The 26,469-nt window shown below is 42.0% G+C and overlaps 1 protein-coding gene across 3 annotated transcripts in view; it reads left to right on the top strand.

The window, feature by feature from the left end:
- LOC106583933 (DENN domain-containing protein 1B) overlaps positions 1 to 26,469 on the top strand; it is a 203,209-nt gene that overhangs the window by 155,268 nt on the left and 21,472 nt on the right. For 2 of the 3 annotated variants that reach the window (XM_014168622.2, XM_045706033.1), the window contains 6 exons: positions 7,025 to 7,150; positions 10,798 to 10,899; positions 16,300 to 16,390; positions 16,653 to 16,693; positions 25,338 to 25,373; positions 25,841 to 25,894. In XM_014168622.2, coding sequence (XP_014024097.2) covers positions 7,025 to 7,150; positions 10,798 to 10,899; positions 16,300 to 16,390; positions 16,653 to 16,693; positions 25,338 to 25,373; positions 25,841 to 25,894 — 450 coding nt within the window. The remainder of the gene's footprint in view (positions 1 to 7,024; positions 7,151 to 10,797; positions 10,900 to 16,299; positions 16,391 to 16,652; positions 16,694 to 25,337; positions 25,374 to 25,840; positions 25,895 to 26,469) is intronic. The other variant, XM_045706032.1, reaches the window with a different exon arrangement.

Genomic DNA, 26,469 nt, shown 5'->3' with positions numbered 1-26,469 from the left:
TGGGATATTAAGCACATTTATAGATTTAAAGAAATAATTTTATAATGTTAAATTACAATATTGTACTGGTGTAATATAATGTAAACAATTCCCTTATATTTTGTTGAAGAGAACAATTTGCTCTTAATATGTATTCATTAGTGGCATTGTTTTGAGTTCAAAAAAATGTTGCTAATTTGTGGCATGGGTCTGAAAAGGTTTATAGGTTCTTAAACTCTTAAAGTTTCAGCCGCTTTTCTTCAGATGCTACTAATATAGGTCTCTGAGGTCTATGTGTGTTTTATTAAAATCAACGTGTTGACAAGTGTATAGAACAAGGAATGTGCAATATGAACCACTGCTGTTGTTCTAAAGATCAAGGTGCTTTTATTCTTTGTGTTTTTTGAATTGTTTTGCAGACTTCTCCCACACAGTGATACAGTTATAATTGGGTTGGGGTGTAGTGTGGTTATTTACCACGCTAGTCATTAAAAGTATCCAAGAATAGCAAATTAGGCAGACATTAATTCTAAAAACAAACAATGTGCGGCTGAATCCCGTTTTTATTTGATCCCATAGACTTAATATCAAAACCTATGACTGGAGGATTTAAAAAAAAAAAGAATGTATTCTTCCTTTTGTGTGTTTTACACATTCAAAGTAAGATGTACGAGAACATCTTTCAGATCGCAATGTGTAATTCCCTCTGTTCTCTGTCGCCACTGGCTTTTTTGACACACTGTTCCTTACATTTCTACCCTTCCTATATTTGATCATCTGTGTTTCCAATCAATGAGGGAAATGTACCCAGTGCACACCTACTTGTTGTATTTTAAGACTGTGGTTGGAAGTTAACAAATATGGCAGAGGGAGAGCTGTGTGTGTGTGTGTGTGTGTGTGTGTGTGTGTGTGTGTGTGTGTGTGTGTGTGTGTGTGTGTGTGTGTGTGTGTGTGTGTGTGTGTGTGTGTGTGTGTGTGTGTGTGTGTGTGTGTGTGTGTGTGTGTGTGTGTGTGTCTCCAGAGATAACCTGGCACATGTAATCAAACACAACAGCTTTAATTGGGAGTTCAGCTTCAGACGTTAACAGAAAACAACATCAGCAGCCAACGCAGCTACACACGCAGAGGAAGGTACACTCCTGTCTCACTAAAAGTCACACTGAGTCCTGTTGACGGTGAACGATAATCGCTCAAAACGCCAAGCTGACATTTAAATTAGGAGAAAGATTTCTCTACTTACACGTTTCTGCTTCGTCCACAATACGCGTTAGCCACAGCTGTACACTGCATAGCATACCGAGTAGGGCCAGGTGTGTGTGTGTTTCACCTCAACTCATTTCCACTGTGAAGCAGCTCCAGGATTTCCCAAACTATAAGCTACCTACCTCAGAGATTGGCTTGTACATTAAGATCAGTACTGAACTGTGCTGCTTTCGCTAGGATTGCTCACTGCTTATTAATGAAGCATAATGAGTTAAAACAAGGTTAACGGCAGGTAACTGTTTTGATTATGATCTGATGACGATTCATGTCATGTTTTTTTTTGGGGGGGGTGCGTGGGTGCATGTGCGTGCGTGACTGACAACTGTCTCTTGTTAAATTGCCCTGACTTATTTTAACTCAATGTAGACTATGTTTCTGCTTCAAACTACAATTCCCAATCTTGTCCATCAAACGGAGTTTGGGGAATTTTTACTCTGCTCTCTCTCGCTCTCTCTCTGTGTGTCTCTCTCTCTCTCTCTCTCTCGCTCTCTCTCTCTGAGTCTCTTTCTCTCTGTGTGTGTGTTGATGCTCCGGTCCATTCTGTATTTGAAGTCAACCCAGGGAGCACCAGAGACCAGTTAGTGTTTGAAGTAAAGATGACATTTAGATATGTTTAATTATGTATGCAAAACTCCCAGCTCATCCCGGAGCCTGCTATACAGGGTCAGCCTGACAAAGTAGCCCCACTTCAGGGAGTAGCATCTGCCATTAGATATCCCTATTAGTTCAAATGAACACAGACACACACACACACATCATCATCTGTTTGATGTGCTTATTTCACTGTGGGTAATAAAATGACGATGGATCTATAGTCCTGCAAATATGGGCTGTAGGTAACAGTGTCTTTGTTTGTTTTCCTGTGGGACATCTAGCTACACATCTCACCAGCAGGAAAGACAGCGCAAGATATTAAAACCTACTTCACCTGCCTTCTCTGTCCTCTAGTCTTATATTAGAGGTTGAGCCTGATGGACTTGGAAGTCATAGTTTTGCTTTGCAACTAGAGAAGACCGTTAATGAAATAATAATTTTGGATATAAATATACAAGCAATTGAGTCTGTTTGTCTTGAATAACATTGTTATGATGAATTGGTTCATATACTACAAATTGTAGTTACAAGAATTAAGGACTCTAAGGGTAAGAATAGTTTTATATTGAGTTTTATGTGTCAGATATTCTTTTTTATTATTTTTTAAATGTGGGTGGAGTGAGTTGTTTTGTGTGTGTGTGTGTGTGTGTGTGTGTGTGTGTGTGTGTGTGTGTGTGTGTGTGTGTGTGTGTGTGTGTGTGTGTGTGTGCGCGTGTGTGCGCGTCTTTGTGCATGAGTGTATGTGTAACATTCAGGCAGCAGCACATCAAAAGAAAGCGGGAGATTTTCATAACTATTTTCTTTTCTTCTTTGTAGTTCTTTAATTGCATCCCCACGGCCTTCTTTCCCTGGACAGAATCTTAACAAAACAGGATTTTTTTTTTGTTCGAAGAGAAAACCCGAACTTTCTACCACAACAGCAGTGTCAGGGTTGAAATTTGGGAGTTTTATATGCGCTGGTAGAGCCTTAATTGTCATTGTCATTATTAGAAGTATTTTTTTATCAATTTTTTTCATTTTAAACACATTCTATATAATTAGGATATAGATTATTTTCTATGTCAAATTGCTGCTGGGTTTAAGCACATTTTTCCACTGCTCCAATCACTGATAAATGCTCCGTTATATTTAGGCAAACACTTACCTTTGCTTTTCCTTTCTCTACAAAATGCTGCTGGGGTTTTAGCTAGGGAGACAAACCGTATACGGTTCCACTGCTGTCTAGTTGTAGACAAATAGTGGTGAAATGCTCAGTAACAATTAGCTGTGCTGTGCCTTTTGCCAGAGTAAAAGTCGTCAGACAGTTAGTGCCTGTACGGTAACGTGGTGTGACTGTGTGCTGTGAGACAATGTTAGTTGATGTTGGTTCCCATGTGTTTAGAGGACGCTACAGTACCAGCCAAGCCTCGTTATCCTTGACGGCTGTACTAGATCCTCCGCGTCTCGTTATGATGATGAAACTTTTCTATCTTTTCTGTTTCTCTATGTAATGCGCCAGAGCTGAAAGATATGGCACATTTACTGCTTTGGACACTTCATGTTTGTTAGAATTGTTTTTGCTGTCCTTGTACGCATGTAATATTATTTTAAAGTTATTTCTAGGATATTTTGAAGTGATTCAATTTTGAGTGCTCTGCAAAAAAAAAAATCTCCTTTTAAGCATATTTTTGTGCATAATTGTGTCGGTGTATATTTGTCAATACATGTACACACACTGGGAGAGAACCTACAGTTCAATCAGATAAAACTTCAGAATGGTGTTACATGACGTATGTGTGTGCGCCCACGTGTGTTGTGTGTATGTGTGAACCACCCCAGCCCACAGCAGAGATACGATGATCCAATGACAGTCGCTAGTCTTATCCTTTACAGAGAGACCGATATCACCACTGCACCTGCTAATTATCATCTCCAGCTGCTGAGTTAAATGGAGATCTGTTCCCGGTCTGACCTGTGACCCCCTGCTCTTTACACCAACCACTTCAGTCCTTGTTATGGGGAGGCTGGGCCGTGGCTTAATGAGCCCCCGTGTCTACCCTGTGTGGCTGCCGGCCTGCCGCTCCTCAGACGCACGCCTTTCATCCACAGCCATCCTCCCTTGATGTAAATTGAAAAGATCACAGCTTTGGGGAAAAGACCTATACGGGAAAGGCCTCTCTGCATAGATTATGACTATCATAACTCAACAATTTTGTTTTTCTTTGCGCCTTCCTTTCCTTAGCCCCCCCTCTCCATCTCCCGCTCGCCTTCTCTCCTTCTCTCTCTCTCTCTCTCCCTCTTTCTTTCTCTCTCGCTCTCTCTCTCTCACTTGCTCTCTCTCTCTACAATGCTCTAGTTAATTGGACCCATTGGGGGAGTCAGTCCCTTTGATCTGCTGGCCGTCAGTGTGACTTTACAGTAAAAAATGTCATTGCCAAATAGGGTTATCACCTGTAGAGCAAGGCCTCTCTGTGACGCCTGCTCACGTCTTGTTAGCCACGCTCACACTATAAAAGCTAATTAGTCTGACAGAGACCATTACTGCTGCAGCATGCCTGATGAGATGCTACTGCACCAACTAGCCTCGTCTGTCAAACACACACTTATTATTAATCACAAGTTTATTATTTTAGATATTTTTCTGTACATTTTTTGGATTGTTTTATGGGATGTGCGGGTTTTGTTTTTATTTGTGAATGTTGTGATTGTCGCCTTCTGAGATTATTTGATTTTTGAACACAATTCCTTCAAAAAAAAATGTAAAACTCGTCACTGAACTAACGGAATTTCCCTTCTCAAAACAAATCAAGACACATTTTCAAAATTGTAACTTGTCACTAAAACAATCTCATTCTAATTATATTCCCGAAAACAGAACATCTCTTTGTGTCCCTCCCTTTCATTAAAAAGTATTTGTAATCGTTCTCCTCTAAACGCTGATCTTCAGAACTCAGCGAGTAGCAGAATTTACTTCTCCCTGCCTGTCTGGCAGTCTTCAGGGTCTCAGCAGTAGACTGACTGACATTCTGTTGTCTTTGATTCTCAAGCAACAAAAAAAAAAGACCTTTAATGATTTTGCAGTGGGAGAGAAAGAAAAAATCTGCAAACGCACACAAACATGAAATATTAATTTCAGAAACAACTTTACATAAACATAAAAGTATTTAGCAAAAATGAGTGTGTGGAGATGACAGTTGTTAATTTAGCAGTGATAAACTGCTGTTTGATGCCTTGGAGGGGAGGGAGTTTTAGTGGTGGATGGTAGCAGGCAGCGCGAGAACAGGGACACGGTGGAGAGAGAGCGTCAGACTAAACCCCAGGGGTTTAGTGAGACTTTGTTAACACACTGCTTCTATTCCCTCTAGTTGCTAACTGCGAACTCAAACAGCAGTCAGTGTTTCTCCTAATATTACAAACAGTACTGTTACTGTAGGTGCTCCTTGATTGTTTTGGTCTGGTCTCTTGAGGGTGTTATAAAACAGAATTGTTGAAACATTTTCTTGCTTTACATTACATGATGTAGGCCTATGTATTCACAGGGTAATCAATAGGTACAGTTCTTAGACTGTTAAACATTTCACAAAAAGTTTAACAACAACGTGGGCATTGCACACTGAGTGTACAAAACATTAGGAACATCTTCCTAATATTGAGTTGCACCCCCTTTTGCGCTCAGAACAGTCTCAATTTGTCGGAGCATGCACTCTAGGTGTCGAAAGCGTTCCACAGGGATGCTGGCCCATGTTGACTCCAATGCTTCCCAGAGTTGTCAAGTTGGCTACACAGGAAACTGTTGAGGGTGAAAAACCCAGCAGAGTTTCAGTTCTTGACACTCAAACCGGTGCGCCTGGCACCTACTACCGTAACCTGTTCAAAGGCACTTAAATATTTTGTCTTGTCCATTCACCCTCTAAATGGCACACATACACAATCCATGTCTCAAGGCTTAAAAAACGTTCTTTATTCTGTCTCCTCCCGTTCATCTACACTGAAGTGGATTAAACAAGTGACATCAGTAAGGGATCATAGCTTTCACCTGGATTCACCTGTTCAGTCTGTCATGGAAAGAGCAGGTGTTCCTAATGTTTTATACACTGTGTATATTGTATACAACCAAGGGACCGTGTATATTTTGTGATACAATCCTCTTACAGACAGACAGACTTCAGAGCAGGTGAAGAGGCTCTTGACACCTTCCTTTAGACGTTCCGATGGACATCATGGGTCCCCCTAAAATAAGCATCTGCACGCTGCTGCTCTCCTGTGGGGGGGAGGGAGGGAGGGAGGGAGGGAGGGAGGGAGGGAGGGAGGGAGGGAGGGAGGGAGATTTACAGGATAGTACAGGGAGTGGCATTAAGAGGAAAAGAAAATAAGTCGAGTGAGAGAGAGAATGAGACAACTGTGGATTTTCTTTCACAGTCCTTCTTTACTCCCTTCCCCTTTCTCTCCATCTCCCCCATCCTCTGCTCAATTAACAGAGCAGCAGGTGCTCTCTGCAGCACAACAGATACGCTTTTTTTTCGGGGCTGACCTGTAAATGTGACACTTCACACCCAGAATGCCTCTCCCGTTCCAGCTACCAATTTCACAGGTGTTAATTTAACTTTCCCCTCTCTTTCCACTCTCTTTCTCTCATTCATTCCCTCTCTCGCCCTCTCCATCCTGTCTCACGCCCCTCCCTCTCTCTATCTCTCTCCACCCTCGTTCTCTCTTCTCCTCTCTCTATCTGTCTCTCTCCACCCTCCCTCCCTCCATTCCCTCCCTCTCTCTATCTCTCTCCACCCTCGTTCTCTCTTCTCCTCTCTCTATCCGTCTCTCTCCACCCTCCCTCCCTCCATTCCCTCCCTCTACCCTCTCTCCATCCCCTTCCTCCCTCTCTTTCCACTCTCTTTCTCTCATTCATTCCCTCTCTCGCCCTCTCCATCCTGTCTCACGCCCCTCCCTCTCTCTATCTCTCTCCACCCTCGTTCTCTCTTCTCCTCTCTCTATCTGTCTCTCTCCACCCTCCCTCCCTCCATTCCCTCCCTCTCTCTATCTCTCTCCACCCTCGTTCTCTCTTCTCCTCTCTCTATCTGTCTCTCTCCACCCTCCCTCCCTCCATTCCCTCCCTCTACCCTCTCTCCATCCCCTTCCTCCCTCTCTCTCTCTCTCTCTCTCTCTCTCTCGCTTGCTCTCTCTGTCTCTCTCCCTCTGTGTTTCTCTCTCTCAGGTCCACTCTCTGAAGAGTAAGCTGAAGAAGCAGTCGACATCAACAGGAAGCGGAGTAGCAAGGGCTTTCCTTCGGGCTCAGGCTGCTCTGTTTGGATCCTACCGAGATGCCCTCCGATACAAACCTGTAAGAGCCTAACTCTAGCCCTTAGAGCAGGGTTTCCCAAACTCTGTCCTGCCCCCCCCCCCCCGGGTGCACGTGTTGGAGCAAAAAACAAAATGTGCACCCATTGGGGTCCATTGGACCGTGTTTTGGAAACGCTGCCTTAGATACAAACCTGTAAGAACCTACCCCTAACCCTTACCCTCCGATACAAACCTGTAAGAAGCTTCTCCTAACTGCAACCCTCAGGTACACACCTGTAATAACTCGCTTCGACCTAATCATTATACCCCTAACCCCTACCCTCAGAAGTTTGTTTTCAGTTTGTGAAAGGAAAATGTGTTTTTGAACAGTGAGCGAAGGTTGAAGGTGTGTTTTGAGTTGACTGAAGGTGGTCTGAAACACTGACATATCAGTGCCTTTACAGGAGGAGTCAGGAGATTTTCTTTGAAGATATCTTTTAGCCACTTCTCACTATCTTCCTTTCCCTCTCTAGTCTAAATCCCAGAACATTTCTCTCTCGCTCTGCCTCAATTCTAAGTTACTCCAGTTGAGAGCGAAACAAGCCATGTACTGTTTGTCAAATATCAGGGCTTTTGTTCATAGGCTTTAAGGGTAATTGGGCTGTGTATAGTCCCAGAGAGGGGATCCATAATTGATGCCTCTGTGTTGTCGGTCTGTGTATACAGACAGTGGCATGAACACACTGCCTGACTCCCTTCAGACACAAACATTTAAAGCAGAGCGAGGAAAGAGCTTGTGTGTGTGCTGTGACGTCCACACAGCATACCATCTCCCTAGTCCCCATAGGATCTAGATAAAAGTCTATGATTCCACACACACACACACGCACAAATTGGCATCCATGCTCGCATATGGACATACACACACACACAAATACACACACACAGGCACTCACACACATTCTGAGCACCCCGTTTTGACTGAAGCATGTGTATTTGGAGCCTATATGCTTTCATAGACGAGCCAGTCTGTCTGTGTGTTAGTGTTGCACGGTATACCGAAACTTGAGTACTTTTCAATACTAGAACCTGAAAAAATGGTTCGGTACTAGAATTTTTGTTACTTTCTGGACATCTGTGAAATGTGTCTCATGGATTAAGCCTGTCTATCAGCGCCGCCGACCACTTATTATAGCGTGCACTGTGCCTGCTCCACAAACTCTCGTTTTATTATCAAAACATAACGTTTTGCAACTGTTTGGACTAATGATGACACCCTAGATCAGCTAGATGCAGGAAAGAGTGTGCAAGGCGGTATTGAATGTGTCACTGTCTGTCACCTTGATTACTCCAATTTGTCTCTCGAGCTGTGTACCTACGTTATAAACTTTAATTTGTAGGCTAGATTTTAGCAACCTCATGATGGGTAAAGGGCAATGTTTTGTATCATGTAGTAGCTTAAACCTATCTATGTTATGTTGAGCTGGGTGAATGGAATATGAATGACAGACAGGCATCCAATATGTTGTAATAGAAACAAGGCCATGCTCATTAGAAAAAATGTCCTCCGTAATCTTAAACGGCACTGACCGCCACTGGGCTACACATACACGTCCTCTGCCTCGACGACAATGGCAGTATTATCAGCAGCACCTGTCTTCATACTAAATGAATGTGTTCACTTAGGAAATGTTTCTGTTAAAATTAAATATTTTATTTTTTCCACTTCTCTGCCCCGCTCTGAAAGCGCCTCATTGCCGCAGCGTAGTTTTAATGAAAGTGACGTTTCCAATCGTATCGTGTGAAACAATGCACGGGAACTCTGTCAGGGAGGAATAGTCCATTATTGTGAACCAATCCGTGGGTGATTAATGACACTTGTTTCTACTATTATGAGGAAAATGTTGTATTAATATTGATATGAAATATATGTATGGAAATAACTTATTCATCTGTTATGAATTATTATTTGGCTGTATGAATCCATGTACTTTTTTGGAGGCAGTTTTTGTGAACAATGTGGCCTCATTAACCTTAGCACAGTGGCCCGGCACTATGCACTCCGTAATCTAGCTAATGATTAGCCCATTGGGGTAAACAATGCGGAGGAGCAACCCCATGCTTCAGCCATGTAGCCACAGATGCTGCATGAGACAGGTGATGATGCTTATTGTTAAAATAGCACACCTGCCTGATAATATGTACCATGTACAGCCCCTAAAGATATTGCTTTTCATCAATTTGTTATTGGCTCATTTCTGGAGGGGAATATTACATTTTAACGGTTTAATATAGGCTATACAGTATGTCATCATTGAGAGGGTGGGTAGCTTTATTTTGGTTTTCTAAACAATCAGTGTAAATATCAGATTTTACGGTTGGCTATAATATAAGGTACTTGCCCAGACTGCAAATGAAACATGAAATCGCAACTGAAATTATGCATGCATAACTTGCTTTACTGTGATCTTGGGTGGGGCCAGTAATATTGTCATTCGGCCAGTAGTTTTCGCATGGTACTGGCCGGTGTGCCACTGTCGAATTTACATGACTGTCAAGCCCTAAACTGGTAACCAGGCTAACTGCCTTACATTTTTGAAGACATTTATTTTCATTGTTAGAGCGGCCACTTAAGTATCTGGTCAATATAATGGATACACAAATGGATAATCTGTGGTCACACACACAATAACTCATTTGTGGGGACGTCATTTTCACTGTTGCCTTGTTAGAATAGATTTGTTCTTTATTAGGCCATCTTTTGTTCCTATTCTTTCAGAATAACTATTCCATGTCTGAAGTAAAGTTGCTAATTGCAGAACTATAAACTAATCTTGATGTAATATATAGCATTAACCACCCAGCACTAAAATTAGGCCAGACCTACACTGTAGTGAACATGTCCTAGTGTGTTCATAGCCTCAAACACTAGCCTGGTTCTCCACAATACTTAAAAAGTAACTGTAGAAAAATATACATTTGCAAATGAGGTTAATTATACGGAAACATGCATGTAGAACCACTGCAGGCTCCTTTTGATTGGCTGGGTAGCCATGTTGTCATCTAATGTCTGTAGCTCTCAGCTAATTATGATGCAAGAGAATGTAACAGGAGAGACTGGATTACCTAGTTACTAAAGTTAAAAGTTTTGGGTGGCAGAAAATATATAAGTAGTGTACAGTAGAAATGTATCGTCAACTTCTTAATTTGTCTGGTCCTTTATCAGATCAGTAATGTGGCATTTTAACAGTGGTGGAAAAAGTACCCAATTGTCATACTTGAGTAAAAGTAAAGATACCTTAATAGAAAATGACTAAAGTAAAAGTGAAAATCACCCAGTAAAATTCTACTTGAGTGAGTCTAAAAGTATTTGGTTTTAAATATACTTAAGTATCAGAAGTCAATGTAATTGCTAAATTATACTTAAGTATGAAAAGTAAAAGTATAAATCATTTAAAATTCCTTATATTAAGCAAACCAGACAGCACCGTTTTCTTGTTTTTTTAATTCACTGGTTGCCAGGGGCACACTCCAATACTCAGACATCATTTATTAAACCCATGCTTCATTTTACTTAAGTACTTTACATCCCTGCATTTTAAAAGTATTCCACCACAGAATACAAAGTGTAAATATCTGTATATGTTATCTGGTTCTAAATATGTGGTTCTGATCTTCCTGTCTCCTCCTCTTCCTGTTTCTGGTCAGGGGGAACCAGTCACGTTCTGCGAGGAGAGCTTTGTGGCTCACCGCTCCAGCACCATGAGAAACTTCTTGGAGATGGCGGTCAACCTGCAGCTCTTCAAACAGGTAACACTGCGATGTGTGTGCCTGGGTGCGTTCATGCATGTGTGAGGCCCACCATTCCAGAAACATGAGAAAATTCCTACCTAATAACTGAAAAACAATAGGAGCTACAGTGGTTGCTCACTAAAAGTTTTGCGATTATGCTGCAGGTTGTGGTTTAGTACGGTACCCTGCATCACCACTTCATTGCTCCAGACCAGCGCAAGGGGGAGTTAGAGCACTATGCTTTTGGGTCCTACTGTGTCTCTAACTGACAATGAATGGGCGACATAAACCTAAATAGAAAGTGATAATTGTGCACGTCTTCAGTATTAATTACTAAAACTGTTGTTACACTAAGGTTTTTATTATTTTATTTTGTTAGGATTATTTTACTCTTACTGTAGTACTGTAGGCCACTCCCGACCAGTCACGTTGTACAGTGGCTAAGTGGCACAACGGTCTAAGACACTGCATAGCAGTGCAAGCTGTGATGCTACAGATGCTGGTTCAATACCCGTGCCGGCCTCGACTGGGAGACCCATGAAATGACTGTAGGTTTTTGGTATCTCTCCCTCTAAAAACAGAAATAAATAATTAAAAATAACAAACTAGCTTTATTTACAAATTAGTAACAATGTCTCACCCCATGTTCAAGAATGACCTTTTTCTCGCTCATTTTACGTTATTTGAAAACGAAATAATCTCCAAAATATTGTTCTTTTTTAAACAAAGCAATTATTATTATTATTAATTTAGAATTGCATCAAAGCCCCTTGGACATTCTCACAGATATATTATTAACCCTGTTATTAGCAGGACAATATATATTGGTCATGGCTTCCGAGTGGTGCAGAATGGGATTGCCTTGCAGTTCTCCAACTGTATCCACTGAAAGTGTGAGGTTTAGGGCAGGGGGCACGGGATGGGCCGCACACAGAAGACTGACCTAGCCCATGGGGAAGGGAGGAAGGGGGAGGGGGGATGGATCCCCACACCGCCACACTGGGTACCACAGAGCAACACTTTAAGGGGTATTGCACTAATAATGGCGCTGACTAGGGAAACGTTCCCGCTGTTCTTAGTGCCTGTCTGCACGTTCAAACTAAAACAATGTAACTAATAATGGCATGTTTCTGCTTTCGTTAATAAAATAATGATAAAAATACTCTCAAAATGTCGATGTTTATTAAGTTATGGATCCATAACGAATTACTATGGGAATAAATATCACTGTATTACAGAAATATCCTCCAATCCTCTATATGTCACGTAATATTTGTCGATATACTGTAGGCTTACCTTAGGCAACATGAGTCTCACTAGTGTTGAGTAATGTGCTGTTAAAAGTGGTGTCGGCCTTATTTATTTAAAAAGCATATTGACGTTAGAAGCAATAGCCTATAACTATTTTACCACCGTTTTGCGCTGCTCTGAGACAAGCATGGGGACTGGTCTTGATAAATCAATGAGATTTTTTATTTCACCGAATCTCCATTTGGGTATTGGTTAGATTACAATTAGGGCGTAGAAATGTTATGCCCTTAGTGTAACCTTTATTTAACAAGGCAAGTCAGTAAAGAACAAATTCTTATTTACAAGGACAGCCTACTCCTTCCTCCCCGTCGGGGAATTGAACTCCAGTCTCCCGCGTGCTGTATCCTACTCCCGACCATCACGTTGTACAGCGCCATATTTTCCGTTCCATCCTAACGGAAACCCTGAGGGTTTTTCATTTTTCTTGGAATAGAAACACAATGATATTAATCAAATTAATTAAGCAACATTTCTTAAAATCAGTCCCATATACTATGTTCTTATAAAAAAGGTTTTAAATTCTCTAGGACAGCCACTATTGAAGGCTATCAAATGCTTCTCAAAGATGCCCTCTGGTGGTCAAACTAGCACTAACTAGCATTAACGGTACCAGTGGTTCACACTTAAATAACATGCCATTGAATTCTGCGGCAACATGCAAGCTGCGCCGCAGTACTCTGCAACTTTTAAAGGACAAACCACTGTATTTAAGCCTTTGATTAAACTGAAAGCTCTTTCAATCCTCTCTCCTTTAAACCAATCAAACCAACACCCACAGACAAAAATGCACCTAGGATAACTTCCTTCCCTTAATTAGGAAACGTAAACTATTAATAGAGTAACTTTCAAGGCCCGCACAGTCTTAAAAGCATTCCTTTACACCCCACCACAGTAAGACTGTTCCTCTCCAGCCTTGATAAGTTGTTTATTTATCCCTAAGAGGGAGCAGAGAGCTTCTTAATCAGCTCTTTTTTTGCGCTCTCTCTCTCTCTCTGTCTATCTCCCCCTCACTTCCCCCTCTTTGCTCCTGTCTGTGTGGTAGCGTAGGGAGAGGGAGTATTAGGATGCAGTGGTTATCTTTCTCCTCCTCTCTAGCGTGGCGAAGGAGAGCGTTTATCTCTTCTGCTCCCTGTTAAAGTGAGAGAGGCCAGTGGTCCGTCGACTCTGATCTGGCCATGACCCACATCCGCTCACTGAGACACACACACACACACACACACACACATCTGCTGACAAACCAGCCTTTCCCAACCCATCCCCAGACCCATCTCCATCCCGGTCTATTCAGTACAGAACAAAAGGAGGAGAGCTGCCAAGCGAATGCGAGGGAAAGGCTGTCAATGATAACCTGCTTTTTTATCAACCCTTTTATCAACCCTTTTGGCCCCTACACACACATTGACTGAAAACACACACACACACACACACACACACACACACACACACACACACACACACACACACACTCCTTCTATAGTGGATGGGTTCAGGACACTGCTTGGTAGATGCAGTGGTTCAGTGGAGGCTGGCTCAGTGAAGCTTCCCCTTCCTATAGACAGAGAGAGCAGCCTCATAATGTACATAGTACCCCTTTTAACACAGGCGGGGCAGGAGCCCTGACCATTTACTGGATCAGCCACAACAACACTGTCTCTCCACATAATACCAATCACAAGTCAATCAGACCATTCTCAAAGTAGGACTCCATTTTGCGGAGAATCAAAGTGGAAAAGCTAGAGGGCTTTAGGTTTCCTCTTCTCAACATATAAACTGTGTATGAATGTGATGTTTATGGGATGTTGAGTGTGGATGTCACAGATGTCAGAGTTACTCTGTAGGGTCCTACAGGCAGTTAACCCCCATGTTCTAGAACATCTTCCAGAGATCTGGAACCCCCCCCCCACAGTAATCTAGAACACTGCAATGAGGATTCCAATGTCTGGCCCACAGATGGCTTGTTCGCCTCGTTTTACTGTGTACATGCAGCAGTACAGGTGGACGCCAGATGACTCCCAACATTATTCACCTCACAGCTATAGAATGACTGACACTCTATGATAATCATATAGATAATAATGAATGTTTTGTAGTTTATTTATTTATAAAATCCCAACCCAACAATTACATTGAGGAAGGCGGTTGCTGTACAATTCAGCCGTTTGATTCATCAGACAAAACCTTTTTTGGTCGGTCTGTTTTTCTAAAGATTCTTAAAATATTTTTAACTAGTTAAAAAAAAAAAATATATATATATATATATATATTGAAAATATCAATCATTTCAACACAGTTAATAGGATTGATATTCATGGCCATGAATACTGTCTTCTGTCCAAGTTGCTCCTTTTAAACAAATGTCTTTTGATGGTTGAAACCTGCAGTGTCATCCCGCATTAGCAAAAAAATGATGATGAGGTTCCCCTCAGTCAGGCCTACAGGAGAGGAAAGCCTGGTGCTAGTTAGCCTAGCGCTTCGCTGAGCGATCTGCCCGAACCCATGCCAAGATATAGACGGACCGCTACCGACGGCTTCTAGATACAGTCTTTGAAATACAGCTAGCTGGGTGGACATAGCTCTAAAATAAAATGTATCTACTTAACCCTTATTTGACCAGAGGCCGTATGTTTCAAGCATCTCAGAGTAGGAGTACTGATTTAGGATCAGTTTTGTCTTTTGGATCATAATGATCTTTTAGATAATAGAACACTTTCTCATTTACAGAAACAACCCACAGTCACATGTTGGTCAGATGTCCACGCCCCCCTTGAGCTGAGCTGGTACCAGTCTGTTATTATCACGGCCCTGTGATGATAGATAACAGGCCTTTTGATGTTTTATGACTTTATTAAATAAATGAATAACGTTTATTTAGATTCTTTCATTTTTTGTTTGGTCATTGGTTGTGAGGTCAGAGCTTTCGGAACAACCCTACTTATTGGCCAGAGGGTCCCTTAAAGAGATGGGTGTGGCTAAGGCTTAAGAGGGTGTGAACAATGCTGAATGGGTGTAGACAAAGGGCTCTCCAATAGTAGTACCAAAACATTGAAAGATGGTTTTCTCAGAAGTGAGTTTACAAGTTGATCAACTTTCAAATCAGAATTATTTCCCCATTGTTTCCACAAATGCAGTGTATGATATACCATTTTGTAGCTCTGAGTCGCTACTTGTATCCAATGTATAAAAAAAAATTATAAAAAATGTAAAACAGAAATTCATATGTTGCTACATAAGACCGAATCCAGGTGTTGAGTCCTATATGTGGGAACTCCTTCAAGACTGTTGGAAAAGCATTCCCGGTGATGCTGGTTGAGACAATGCCAGGAGTGTGCTAAGCTGTCTTAAAGGCAAAAGGTGGCTACTTTGAAGAATCTCTAATATAAAATATAATTTGATTTGTTTAACACTTTTTTTGGTTACTACATGATTCCATATGTGTTATTTCATAGTTTTGATGTATTCACTATTATTCTACAATGTAGAAAATAGTAAAATAAAGAAAAACCCTTGAATAAGTAGGTGTGCCAACTTTTGAACACACACACACACTCTGTGTGTGTGTGTGTGTGTGTGTGTGTGTGCGTGCACGCGCACGTAACGTCTGGGCTTATAATGAACATATTTATGGGAAGCGTTTTATAAGCTCCATGTGACAAAGGGAGGAAATTAAAGTTCCTAGTGCATCAGACACCAGGGCTAGCATCCCCAATGGCACCCTATTCCCTACATAGTGCACTACTTTTGACTGGGCCCAAAAGTAGAGCACTATGTAGGGAATAGGGTGCCATTGGGGATGTAGTCCTAGCCTCACCATGCAGTCTCCCAGCCAGGCCTAACCCTAACCAGGCAGCATGGCCGTCTGCTGCCCTAATCCCCAAAACCTGCTCCACATTACCCACCCGACCCCTAAACTCATTTAATCTAGAGACATTTTTGGAACAGGTAGGATTAAACACACTTGCCCAGTTGGGTGTCTTTTTTCCCCTGTCGTTTGGCCTCCCTCTGTCCCTCCTTTTCTCCCTCTTTCCCTCCTCTCCCTCCCTCTCCCTCTTCCCCTGCCTGCCTCCCTCCCTACCATCTGTAATTCTGTGTTGTAATTTATGGTTGCAGTTTATTGACGGCCGGCTGGCCAAGCTGAATGCAGGACGAGGCTTCACTGACCTGTTCGAAGAGGAGATCAGTGAGGGAGGCTTCTGTGGAAGTAAGTGGCACTAACATCCTATAAGATTCATCTTACAAATAATAATTTTACTCAAACATAATTTTGGCTTACTTTTTAATTTCATATTGAACCTTTATTTAACCAAGTAGTCCGATTGAGGTCAGACGACCTCTTTCCCAAGAGAGTCCTATACGTTTGATACAGTCCCACAAAATGTATATCATCATTGAATTCATGTCATCACTGTGTCTGATCAGTCACTTTCACGTCTCTCATTGTGTGTGCCTTTTCTGTTTTGCAGGTAATTCCAGATCTTATCAACAGTGGGTGCACACCGTCAAGGTATGCAAAGATATTATGCAAATAAAATTAATTGAGTGTATTCTATATCTTCTCATGTTAGAGTAAATGACAGCTGTAAGTTCTTGAGTCTATGGAGTGGAGCGTGCTGAATGTAAGTGTGTGTGTACATGTGTGTGCGGTTGGGCTTGTGAATCTGTGCATACTTACAGTAGGACAATTGAGAGAGGGAAAGTGAGAGAGAGATGGAAAGAAAGAGAGGGAAAGAGAGCGCGAGACTGTAGTGATTTGACGAGACGTCTCCCTGACTGACATGTTGATCTGTCAGGAAACACAAGATAAGTGTTCCTCCGTCAAACCAACCAAAGAACATAGATCGCACACCCCTCTCTCTCCCCCTCTCTCTCTCTCTCTCTCTCTCTCTCTCTCTCTCTCTCTCTCTCTCTCTCTCTCTCTCTCTCTCTCTCTCTATCCCTCTCTCTCTCTCTCCTGTCAACCGTACAGCAGCTCTGAATTAGTCCTCTAGAGTTATTTTCAAAGGCTTGTTAAAGTTCACATCCTATGACTGACACAGATCTATAAGAGCAGACTTTCACCTCGGCCCCTCTCTGCTCTTCTCTGCTCATCTCCTCTCTTTTCTCTGTCGGCTCCAAACTCTAAACTGGCTGGCATTAAAAGAGTTTAGTCGTTTAGTTTGACGCAGTTGCCTTGTGCTCTCTTAGTCTTTGCATTAAAGACTAGTGTGGTGAAGGTAGAGAGGGAGTGACAGAGAAAGAGAGAGACACAGAGATAGATGCATGGAGAGACAGAGAGAGAGAAAGAGATAGAAAACAGGATAAAATAACTGAGTTCAGCAGAGATGTCATTCAATATGTGATGCAATTTAGCTACTGTATCTTGCCTTCTAATGTGGTGTTTATATATTCACCATCACACTATCTCAGTGTATCTCTCAAAGCAAACTATAGATGCCAGTAATGAGTTTTATGTGTTACAGATATGATACATACAGAAAACACGCTGTCCGTCCATCGGCTTATTTTTGTATAGTAATTCCAGGCGTCTGTTGGTTTCAGTGGAGGCTCCTCAGAGGATGAAGAGGAGCACCATCCTACTTAGTGAATTAAATTTTTTCAATATATTGAAACATTAAAGTAATACTTTTTAGATAAAACTGAACTAAATATATTCACATGTCACCAAATAACTGATTAAAACACACTGTTTTGCAATGAAGGTCTACAGTAGTCTCAACAGCATCCTCTCGGGTAACACAATGGTGTAGTAGGAGGACCGCTAGCTTCCATCCGTCGCTGGGTACATTGACTTCAATACAAAACCTAGGAGGCTCATGGTTCTCACCCCCTTCCACAGACTAAAACAGTAGCGCAGATGAAATATCAGCCAACAGAGAGAAGCACGAGGTTGAACTTCACTCAACTTAATTGAGTTTTCCCTATTAGTTAACACTATCAACGTTTCCCTGCAATTGTGATCGATTCAACGCAATATTAGCCACTTTCAATGCAACATACTGAAACAAAATGAACTATGCAAGAGATTTTGTGGTAGGCAGAACGCATCCAGAACAGTGCGGCATAACCAATCAGAGCTGCAGTAGGCCTGTATGCAAATAGACTATATATGGATCTGTGCCATTGACTTTGAACTGGACTGTGTTTAGAGCATGAGCGTTTGTGAGTTGATGCGCTTGTTTTAAGATAAAAGCAAAATCTGCGTGTAGCCACGTGGACATTTTGTTCATGTCCTTTTCTAGTTAGTGAGTTATTAGCCCAGTTATAGATAATTAGTAGTCAGTAATAGGGGGGTGATTGCTTCCTACAAGAGCACAAAACGTGTACATTTCTAGACATCTTTGAAAAGCAGGTAATGAAAAAATAGCTTTTTTTCTGTCTTAACAAAAGTGTTGTATTTTGAGACAGGCTTGAATAAGCTAAGTAGCCAATTGGCAGAGGGTAGCATCATTTGTCTCATTCTCTGTAATAATGGTACGGGAATAATAATGCATTTTATTTTGTAAAGTGGTTTCTTGCATCAAATAACACAACATTTTCAGTCACCTTGTCTGAAGGATAGACAGGCTAATGTCAAGCGCTGCATGTTTTTTTTCAAAAGTCTCATGGAATGTAGGCCCACATAGAACAGCAATTTCCATGTGAAAATGTTATGGGATGCATTTTTTCCATTGTTTTTGATGGTAGACGACTCTGGTAGGCCTACATTATAATTTAAAATAGCCACCGTAGCATACTTGGCCACTGCTAAAACTGTAACTTAAAGCGGTTACAGCCTCAGTGTTCACACGAAACGCAAGCTGGAAGTTGCAGCGAAATTTCACAAAGTTCAAGTTTGCCCTCAGCAGACCTGAAATTTTCTCAGTGCAAAAGAAATTAGAGGGAACATTGGTTATGACGACTTGCGGAGGACATCCTCCAACCTATCAGAGGTCTTGCAGTATGAACGGACGTGTTGTACATCCAATAAAATGATCAGCGAATGAATCTAGTTCTGAAAGCATAAGCTACAGCTAGCACTGCAGTGCATAAAGTGTGGTGAGTAGTTGACTCGAAGCGAAAGAAAAACAATAGTTTAACAGTTTTGAACAAATTCATTTCTTCAAAAATGTACGAACAGGAGAGAGAGAGAAAGAGAGCGAGAAAGCTACATTTAGTTTACATTTTTTTCTTCTTAGTTTACCTTTCACTTACTAATTCAGCTAATTTAGCCTACTCAACAACCTGACTCAGAGAGGAATTTCTATTTATGTTAGCTGGCTGGTTACGGCTATCCAACACTGCAACTCTTCCAATTAATTCAAGTTAACTTTCGGTTTTATTAATATATTGCCACCGGGGCCTGTCGGTGTAACTTCTCAACTGCTTGCTGTACAGCGTGATAGGATTGGATTGTGGGTTTACTAGTCTTATGTTGCTGTACCTCTAAAATCACGTCGTTGTCACGCGTCCCTTGGAGGTCTGGAGACTTTTGTATTGTAGGTTTTAATAGTCAGAGTGGGTATAACATCTCCTATGCACTTCCTTATAAACTCATTCACCAAATCAGTGTATAAATCAATATTATTCTCTGAGGCTACCTGGAACATGTCCCAGTCCGCGTGATCAAAACAATCTTGAAGCGTGGATTCTGATTGGTCAGACCAGCGTCGAATAGTCCTTATCATGGGTACATCCTGTTTGAGTTTCTGCCTATAGGACGGGAGGAGCAAAATGGAGTCATGGACAGATTTGTTCCTTGAGGGCCGTCGTGGTATCGGCTTGAGGGGGGATATACACGGCTGTGACAATAACCAACGAGAATTCTCTTGGGAGATAATACGGTCAGCATTTGATTGTGAGGAATTCTAGGTCAGGTGAATAAAAGGACTTGATTTCCTGTATGTTGTTACAATTACACCATGAATCGTTAATCATGAAACATACAACCCCGCCCTTCTTCCCGGAGAGATGTTTATTTCTGTCGGCGCGACACACAAAGAATCACGGTGGCTGTACCGACTCCGACAGCATATTCCGAGAGAGCCATGTTTCCATGAAACAGAATATGTTACAATCCCTGATGTCTCTCTGGAAAGCAACCCTTTCCCTAATTTCGTCTACCTTGTTATCTAGAGACTGGACATTAGCGGGTAATATACTCGGAAGCGGTGGGGGGTGTGCGCGCCTCCGAAGTCTGACCAGAAGGCCACTCCGTCTTCCTCTTCTGCGGCGACTTTGTTTTGGGTCGGCCTCTGGGATCAGTTCAAATTCCCTGGGGGGTTCGGACAAAATCCGCTTCGGGAAAGTCGTATTCCTGATTGTAATGCTGGTAAGTTGACGTCGCTCTGATATTCAATAGTTCTTCCCGGCTGTATGTAATAACACTTAATATTTTCAGGGCTAACAATGTAAGAAGTAATACATAAAAAAAATACAAATACTGCAGTTTCCTAAGGACTAGAAGTGAGGCGGCCCTCTCTATCGGCGCCATCTTGTACTACATTAGATTGACAGTAACAGTTGTCAGATTACAGGTAAAACAAATTCTAATAAAATAAACACTGGCTGTTGTTGACAAGCATATTCAGTTCATATCACAGGAGGCTGTTGAGGGGAGAACAGCTCACAATAATGCCCGGAATGGAGCAAATGGAATGGCATCAAACACCTGGAAACCATGTGTTTGATATATTTGATACCATTCCACTCATACCGCTCCAGTCATTACCATGAGCCCGTTCTGCCCTATTAAGGTGCCACAACCTCCTGTTGTTCATATACATATTATTAATATTTAATTCAGTGATTTAAATGATGATCCCATCCTCAGTAGCCTATTCCAGCAGGCTATTGGAAACAAAAACACTTCTTATTGCAAAATCACCTCGCTATTCATGTTGAATAAATTAGTCTGTTAATTTGAACTAAGCAAGCTGCTAAATCGTTCAGTTTACATCTTGCCTACATCTTGTCTAGGCTACTGTAGACAATCTGAAATGAGATGTAGGCCTTTCAGGGGCCATAGACGACCAGCCTTTAGCTAAGCAGACTATGGAAACATTTTATTACAATCATAAAACCAGATTTTAGTTTGTAGCCTATGCCTATTGAAATGACAAGTCAATCTCGCAAATGGGCCATTTATAACGGTTTTTAGTCTTAACATCTGGCACATAATAACAGCACAATTGCCAGAAAGTAGCCTAACATTCGTTTTTTTATGTACATGCAAGTGTTTCTTGCTCAGAGATTTTGAGATCCTCTGTCCAACTTTCATCACTCAAACTCTCCTGTCGGATTTATCTATAGTTATGCACATGCGCAAAGAAGATTTATTTACATTTATAAACCTGGTTCGAGCCCTGAATGCTAATTGGCTGTAAGCCTTGGTATATCAGACCATATCCCACGGGTATGACAAAACATTACTTTTTACTGTTCTATTTACAGCGGTAACCAGTTTATAATAGCAACAAGGCACCCCGGGGGATTGTGGTATACAACCAATATACCACGGCTAACGTCTGTCTCCTGGCACTCCGCGTTGTGTCGTGCTTAAGGACAGCCAGGGTAAATTGGCCATGTAAACTCAGCAAAAAAAGAAACGTCCTCCCACTGTCAACTGTTTATTTTCAGCAAACTTAACATGTGTAAAAATGTGTATGAACATAACAAGATTTAACAACTGAGACATAAACTGAACAAGTTCCACAGACATGTGAGTAACAGAAATGGAATAATGTGTCCCTCAACAAAGGGGGGGTCAAAATCAAAATTAACAGTCAGTATCTGGTGTGGCCACCAGCTGCATTAAGTACTGCAGTGCATCTCCTCCTCATGGACTGCATCAGATTCGCCAGTTCTTGCTGTGAGATGTTACCCCACTCTTCCACCAAGGCACCTGCAAGTTCATGGACATTTCTGGGGGGAATGGCCCGAGCCCTCACCCTCCAATCCAACAGGTCCCAGACGTGCTCAATGGGATTGAGATGCAGAACACTGAGATTCCTGACTTGCAGGAAATCACGCACAGAATGAGCCGTATGGCTGGTGGCATTGTCATGCTGGAGAATCATGTCAGGATGAGCCTGCAGGAAGGGTTCCACATGAGGGAGGCAGATGTCTTCCCTGTAACGCACAGCGTTGAGATTGCCTGCAATGACAACAAGCTCAGTCCGATGATGCTGTGACACACCGCCCCAGACCATGACGGACCCTCCACCTCCAAATCAATCCCGCGCCAGAGTACCGGCCTCGGTGTAACGCTCATTCCTTCCACGATAACCGCGACACCGACCATCACCCCTGGTGAGACAAAACCGCGACTCGTCAGTGAAGAGCACTTTTTGCCAGTCCTGTCTGGTCCAGCGACGGTGGGTTTGTGCCCATAGGCGACGTAATTGCCGGTGATGTCTGGTGAGGACCTGCCTTACAACAGGCCAACAAGCCCTCAGTCCAGCAACTCTCAGCCAATTGCGGATAGTCTGAGCACTGATGGAGAGATTGTGCGTTCCTGGTGTAACTCGGGCAGTTGTTGTTGCCATCCTGTACCTGTCCCGCAGGTGTGATGTTCGGATGTACCGATCCTGTGCAGGTGTTGTTACACGTGGTCTGCCACTGCGAGGACGATCAGCTGTCCGTCCTGTCTCCCTGTAGTGCTGTCTTAGGCGTCTCACAGTACGGACATTGCGATGTATTGCCCTGGCCACATCTGCAGTCCTCATGCCTCCTTGTAGCATGCCTAAGGCACGTTACGTAGATGAGCCGGGACCCTGTGCATCTTTCTTTTGGTGTTTTTCAGAGTCAGTAGGAAGTCCTCTTTAGTGTCCTGTTTTCATAACTGTGACCTTAATTGCCTACCGTCTGTAAGCTGTTAGTGTCTTAACGACCATTCCACAGGTGCATGCTCATTAATTGTTTATGGTTCATTGTGCAAACATGGGAAACAGTGTTTAAACCCTTTACGATGAAGATATGTGGAGTCATTCGGATTTTTACGAACTACCTTTGAAAGACAGGGTCCTGAAAAGGGGACGTTTCTTTTTTTTGCTTAAATCATAGCATTCAAATTTCAATCGACATCCATTGATGGAAAATTAACTGTCGAGTTTAATAAGGTCAAATGAATGATCTTTTTTCTTACCAAATATTAAAATTCCTTTATTACAAATTTGACTTCTTGACATTCCCCTTTAACCTCTATCATAAACTCGCTGTTTAGGCCCACGGGACTGCCGCTGACTGGATGTTTTTTTGTTTGTCGCACCATTCTCAGTAAACACTGCCGTGTGTGAAAAGCCCAGGAGGGTGGCCGTTTTTGGAATACTGGATCCGGCGCGGTTGGCACCGACAATCATACCACATTCAAAGTCGCTTAGGTCACTCGTTTTGCCCATTCTAACGTTCAATCAAACAGTAACTGAATGCATGTCTGCCTGCTTTATATAGCAAGCCACGGCCACATGACTCACTGTCTGTAGGAGCGATCCATTTTCATGAACGGGCCAGTCAGTGTATAAACCTTTTACAATTGGAGCAACTATCTATTGTTGTTTAGTCTAAGATGTCTAATCTTTACATACAGTACGAGTTAGCTTATTTGTACGAGTTAGTACATTTTTAAGTGATAAAGTGTTGATTCCTTGTTTTAATTGTTAAACTATTTTTCAAAATGAACTAGTGTCAATGTTGGTTAAACCCATATCATAATCCTGCAATAAAGTGGGGAAGGGGTTCTGCCTGTAATGTGTCTGTGTTTCTGTCTTGTATTCCTAAATGAACATTTCCTTTTTGTCTAGTTGTAAGAGCTCCAGTTGGTTTTATTTGATTGTCACTCCCTCAGTATATCAGCTATGTGAATCCATTTTGCAGCTTATCATATAGCATGCATCGCCAATGCAGCCATAGGACTACGGTATGATGGCATTACTTGCCTTATGGCATCTGTCATCTGAAGCAGGGAATAGCTGAACTCACACATTGTTTACATGTTGAGCTATATGTTCTCAATTTAAATTTGATACCAATAGACAATGTATGAAGCAAACCATAAACCAGATTTTGTACATGCCTTTTAAGTGCTGACATAAAATTGTTTAGTGTAAATCCAAACCTTGCAATTTAGGTACAGTATGAAAATAAGGAGATGCAATTAGGCTACAGAAGATTAACATTACAGATAACATTTTGAGGTTGATTTTATTTTATTAATTTTAGCAATGTTGCTTGCAAAATGATTGCAGTTCCCATAGAGAGACAGTACATGGTTGCTCTATGTATCACTGACACTGGATAAGCTAGCGACTGGGCTAACACAACTAACCTTTTAGGCCAATAATATGCTGTTTTTATTAACATTTTGTTGGCTTCATAATTGTGAGAGAAAATTAACTAACTAGTAGCTAGCTGATCTGGTTTACTAATGCGTTAATTCTAGTTTCTTGACTATAACTTTAATATGGTGACATTGATGTAGGCTGTGTAGCGGTTAGCAGTTATGGTATGAAGGGTTTGGCTTGAAGTTTTTGTGCCTATTCACAGACAGCTGTTGTGTTGTGCACTAAAGTCCATAAGCGAAGGGAAAAGGTGAGAGGAGGAGAGTGTGCGGGTGATCAGGGGTATATTCATTCTGCTGATTCTGTTGCAAAATGTTTCTTAAACGGAAGCAAACTGAACAAAACTGGGAGGGACCTACCTGAATTTGTCCAATAGAAACTCTCGTTTGGACTAATGATTACACACCAGATCAGCTAGATGCAGGCTAGATTCAGGCAAGAGTGTACAAGGTGGTATTGAATGTGTCACTGTCTGATTACTCCAATATGTCTCTCGACCTGTGCATCTACGTTATAAACGTTCATTCGTAGACTAGGTTGTAGCAACCTCATGATGGGTATAGGGCAATTTTTAGTAACATGTAGTAGCTTAAACAATCTTACATTGAGCTGGGTGAATGGAATATGAAAGCCATGGTCATAAATAAATCAAAATCTTCCTCCCTAATCTTAAATGGCACCGACCGCCACTGGTTGGGTTGTGTGTTCGATGGAAATCCTGTGTGTGTGTGTGTGTGTGTGTGTGTGTGTGTGTGTGTGTGTGTGTGTGTGTGTGTGTGTGTGTGTGTGTGTGTGTGTGTGTGCACTGCTAAATTACAGTGTTGTGTGTTGCAGAGAGGCGGCGTGCTGATCAACACTGCAATGACTAAGGCAAGTCCAGCTGTGAAAACGGTCTACAGATATGCAAGTCTGGATCAATAACATATTCCCAATCAGACCTGGGTGAAATACGTCCAATATGTTCAAATACTAGAGCTGCTCTTGATTTAGTTTGGAACCAGTGGAATAGTCCCACAAGTGCAAACTCCGAGCTAAATCAAGCACACCTCAAACACTTTCATATTGGACACACACACAACATGAAAACCTAACCTTAAAATGTGTATTAAGTCATACAGGTTCTCACTCTGAATATCCGAAAGGTTGTAGTTAGCTGGTAAATGTCATTGTTCCACTAGGACTGTGTATGTATATGCATGCGTGTGATGCCCTTTCCAACTTTAGTCTTTGTCCTTTTGGCCAGCAGGATCAAAGCAGGCCTTGATGTTACACCGGACCACTTTCGAATATTAATGGAGCCTGTGGTTATTTCTAATGCCTGTGTTTCTCTCTTACAGGCCAAGAGTCATGCCAAGAGGGGCATTCGCAGGCTCAAGCAAAGGGTGACCTATGTGAATTCACACCTCTCCAGGGCTCACACACACACACTCTGTTTTATATGGAGCATGTGACTCAGCTCACTCAGAGATGAGCAGGGTTGTAATGACTTGTGAAACATGTGCATTGTGCTTTGTTCGGGAGTGTACATTTCTAATCAGTGTCCCTCTGCCTATAGCCTGTCTTCATCCAGCTACAGCCCTAACCCTTTATTGTTTGCATATTTCATAAATGAGCCACTGATTCCTTCAAAGGAAACGCAACCAGATGTATGTTTCCATCAGTCTGGTCCTTTTGATAAGGCAATTTCAGTTTGAACTCACCGTCAGAGGAGAGGCTGAGGACAGGGACACTGACTAACTGGCTCTCACTAGGCTGTACTAGGCACACACACACACACACACACACACACACGTCGCTATGTGTGCATACACATGAGTTCAGAATGATTTAATTTGATTTGACCTGGCCACACTCCAAATACATGCATAACTGTCTGTTTTATTATGTTCTACACACATTATGGCACACTCACTTGACACACTCACTCCTCTCTCTTTCTCTCGCTCTCTCTCCCCCCTCTCGTTTT

This window comes from Salmo salar, chromosome ssa23 (genome assembly GCF_905237065.1).
Source record: "Salmo salar chromosome ssa23, Ssal_v3.1, whole genome shotgun sequence".
In the NCBI taxonomy this organism is placed as follows: domain Eukaryota; kingdom Metazoa; phylum Chordata; class Actinopteri; order Salmoniformes; family Salmonidae; genus Salmo; species Salmo salar.
The sequence above is the reverse complement of the archived record's forward strand: the minus strand, read 5'-3'. Positions and strand labels throughout refer to the sequence as shown.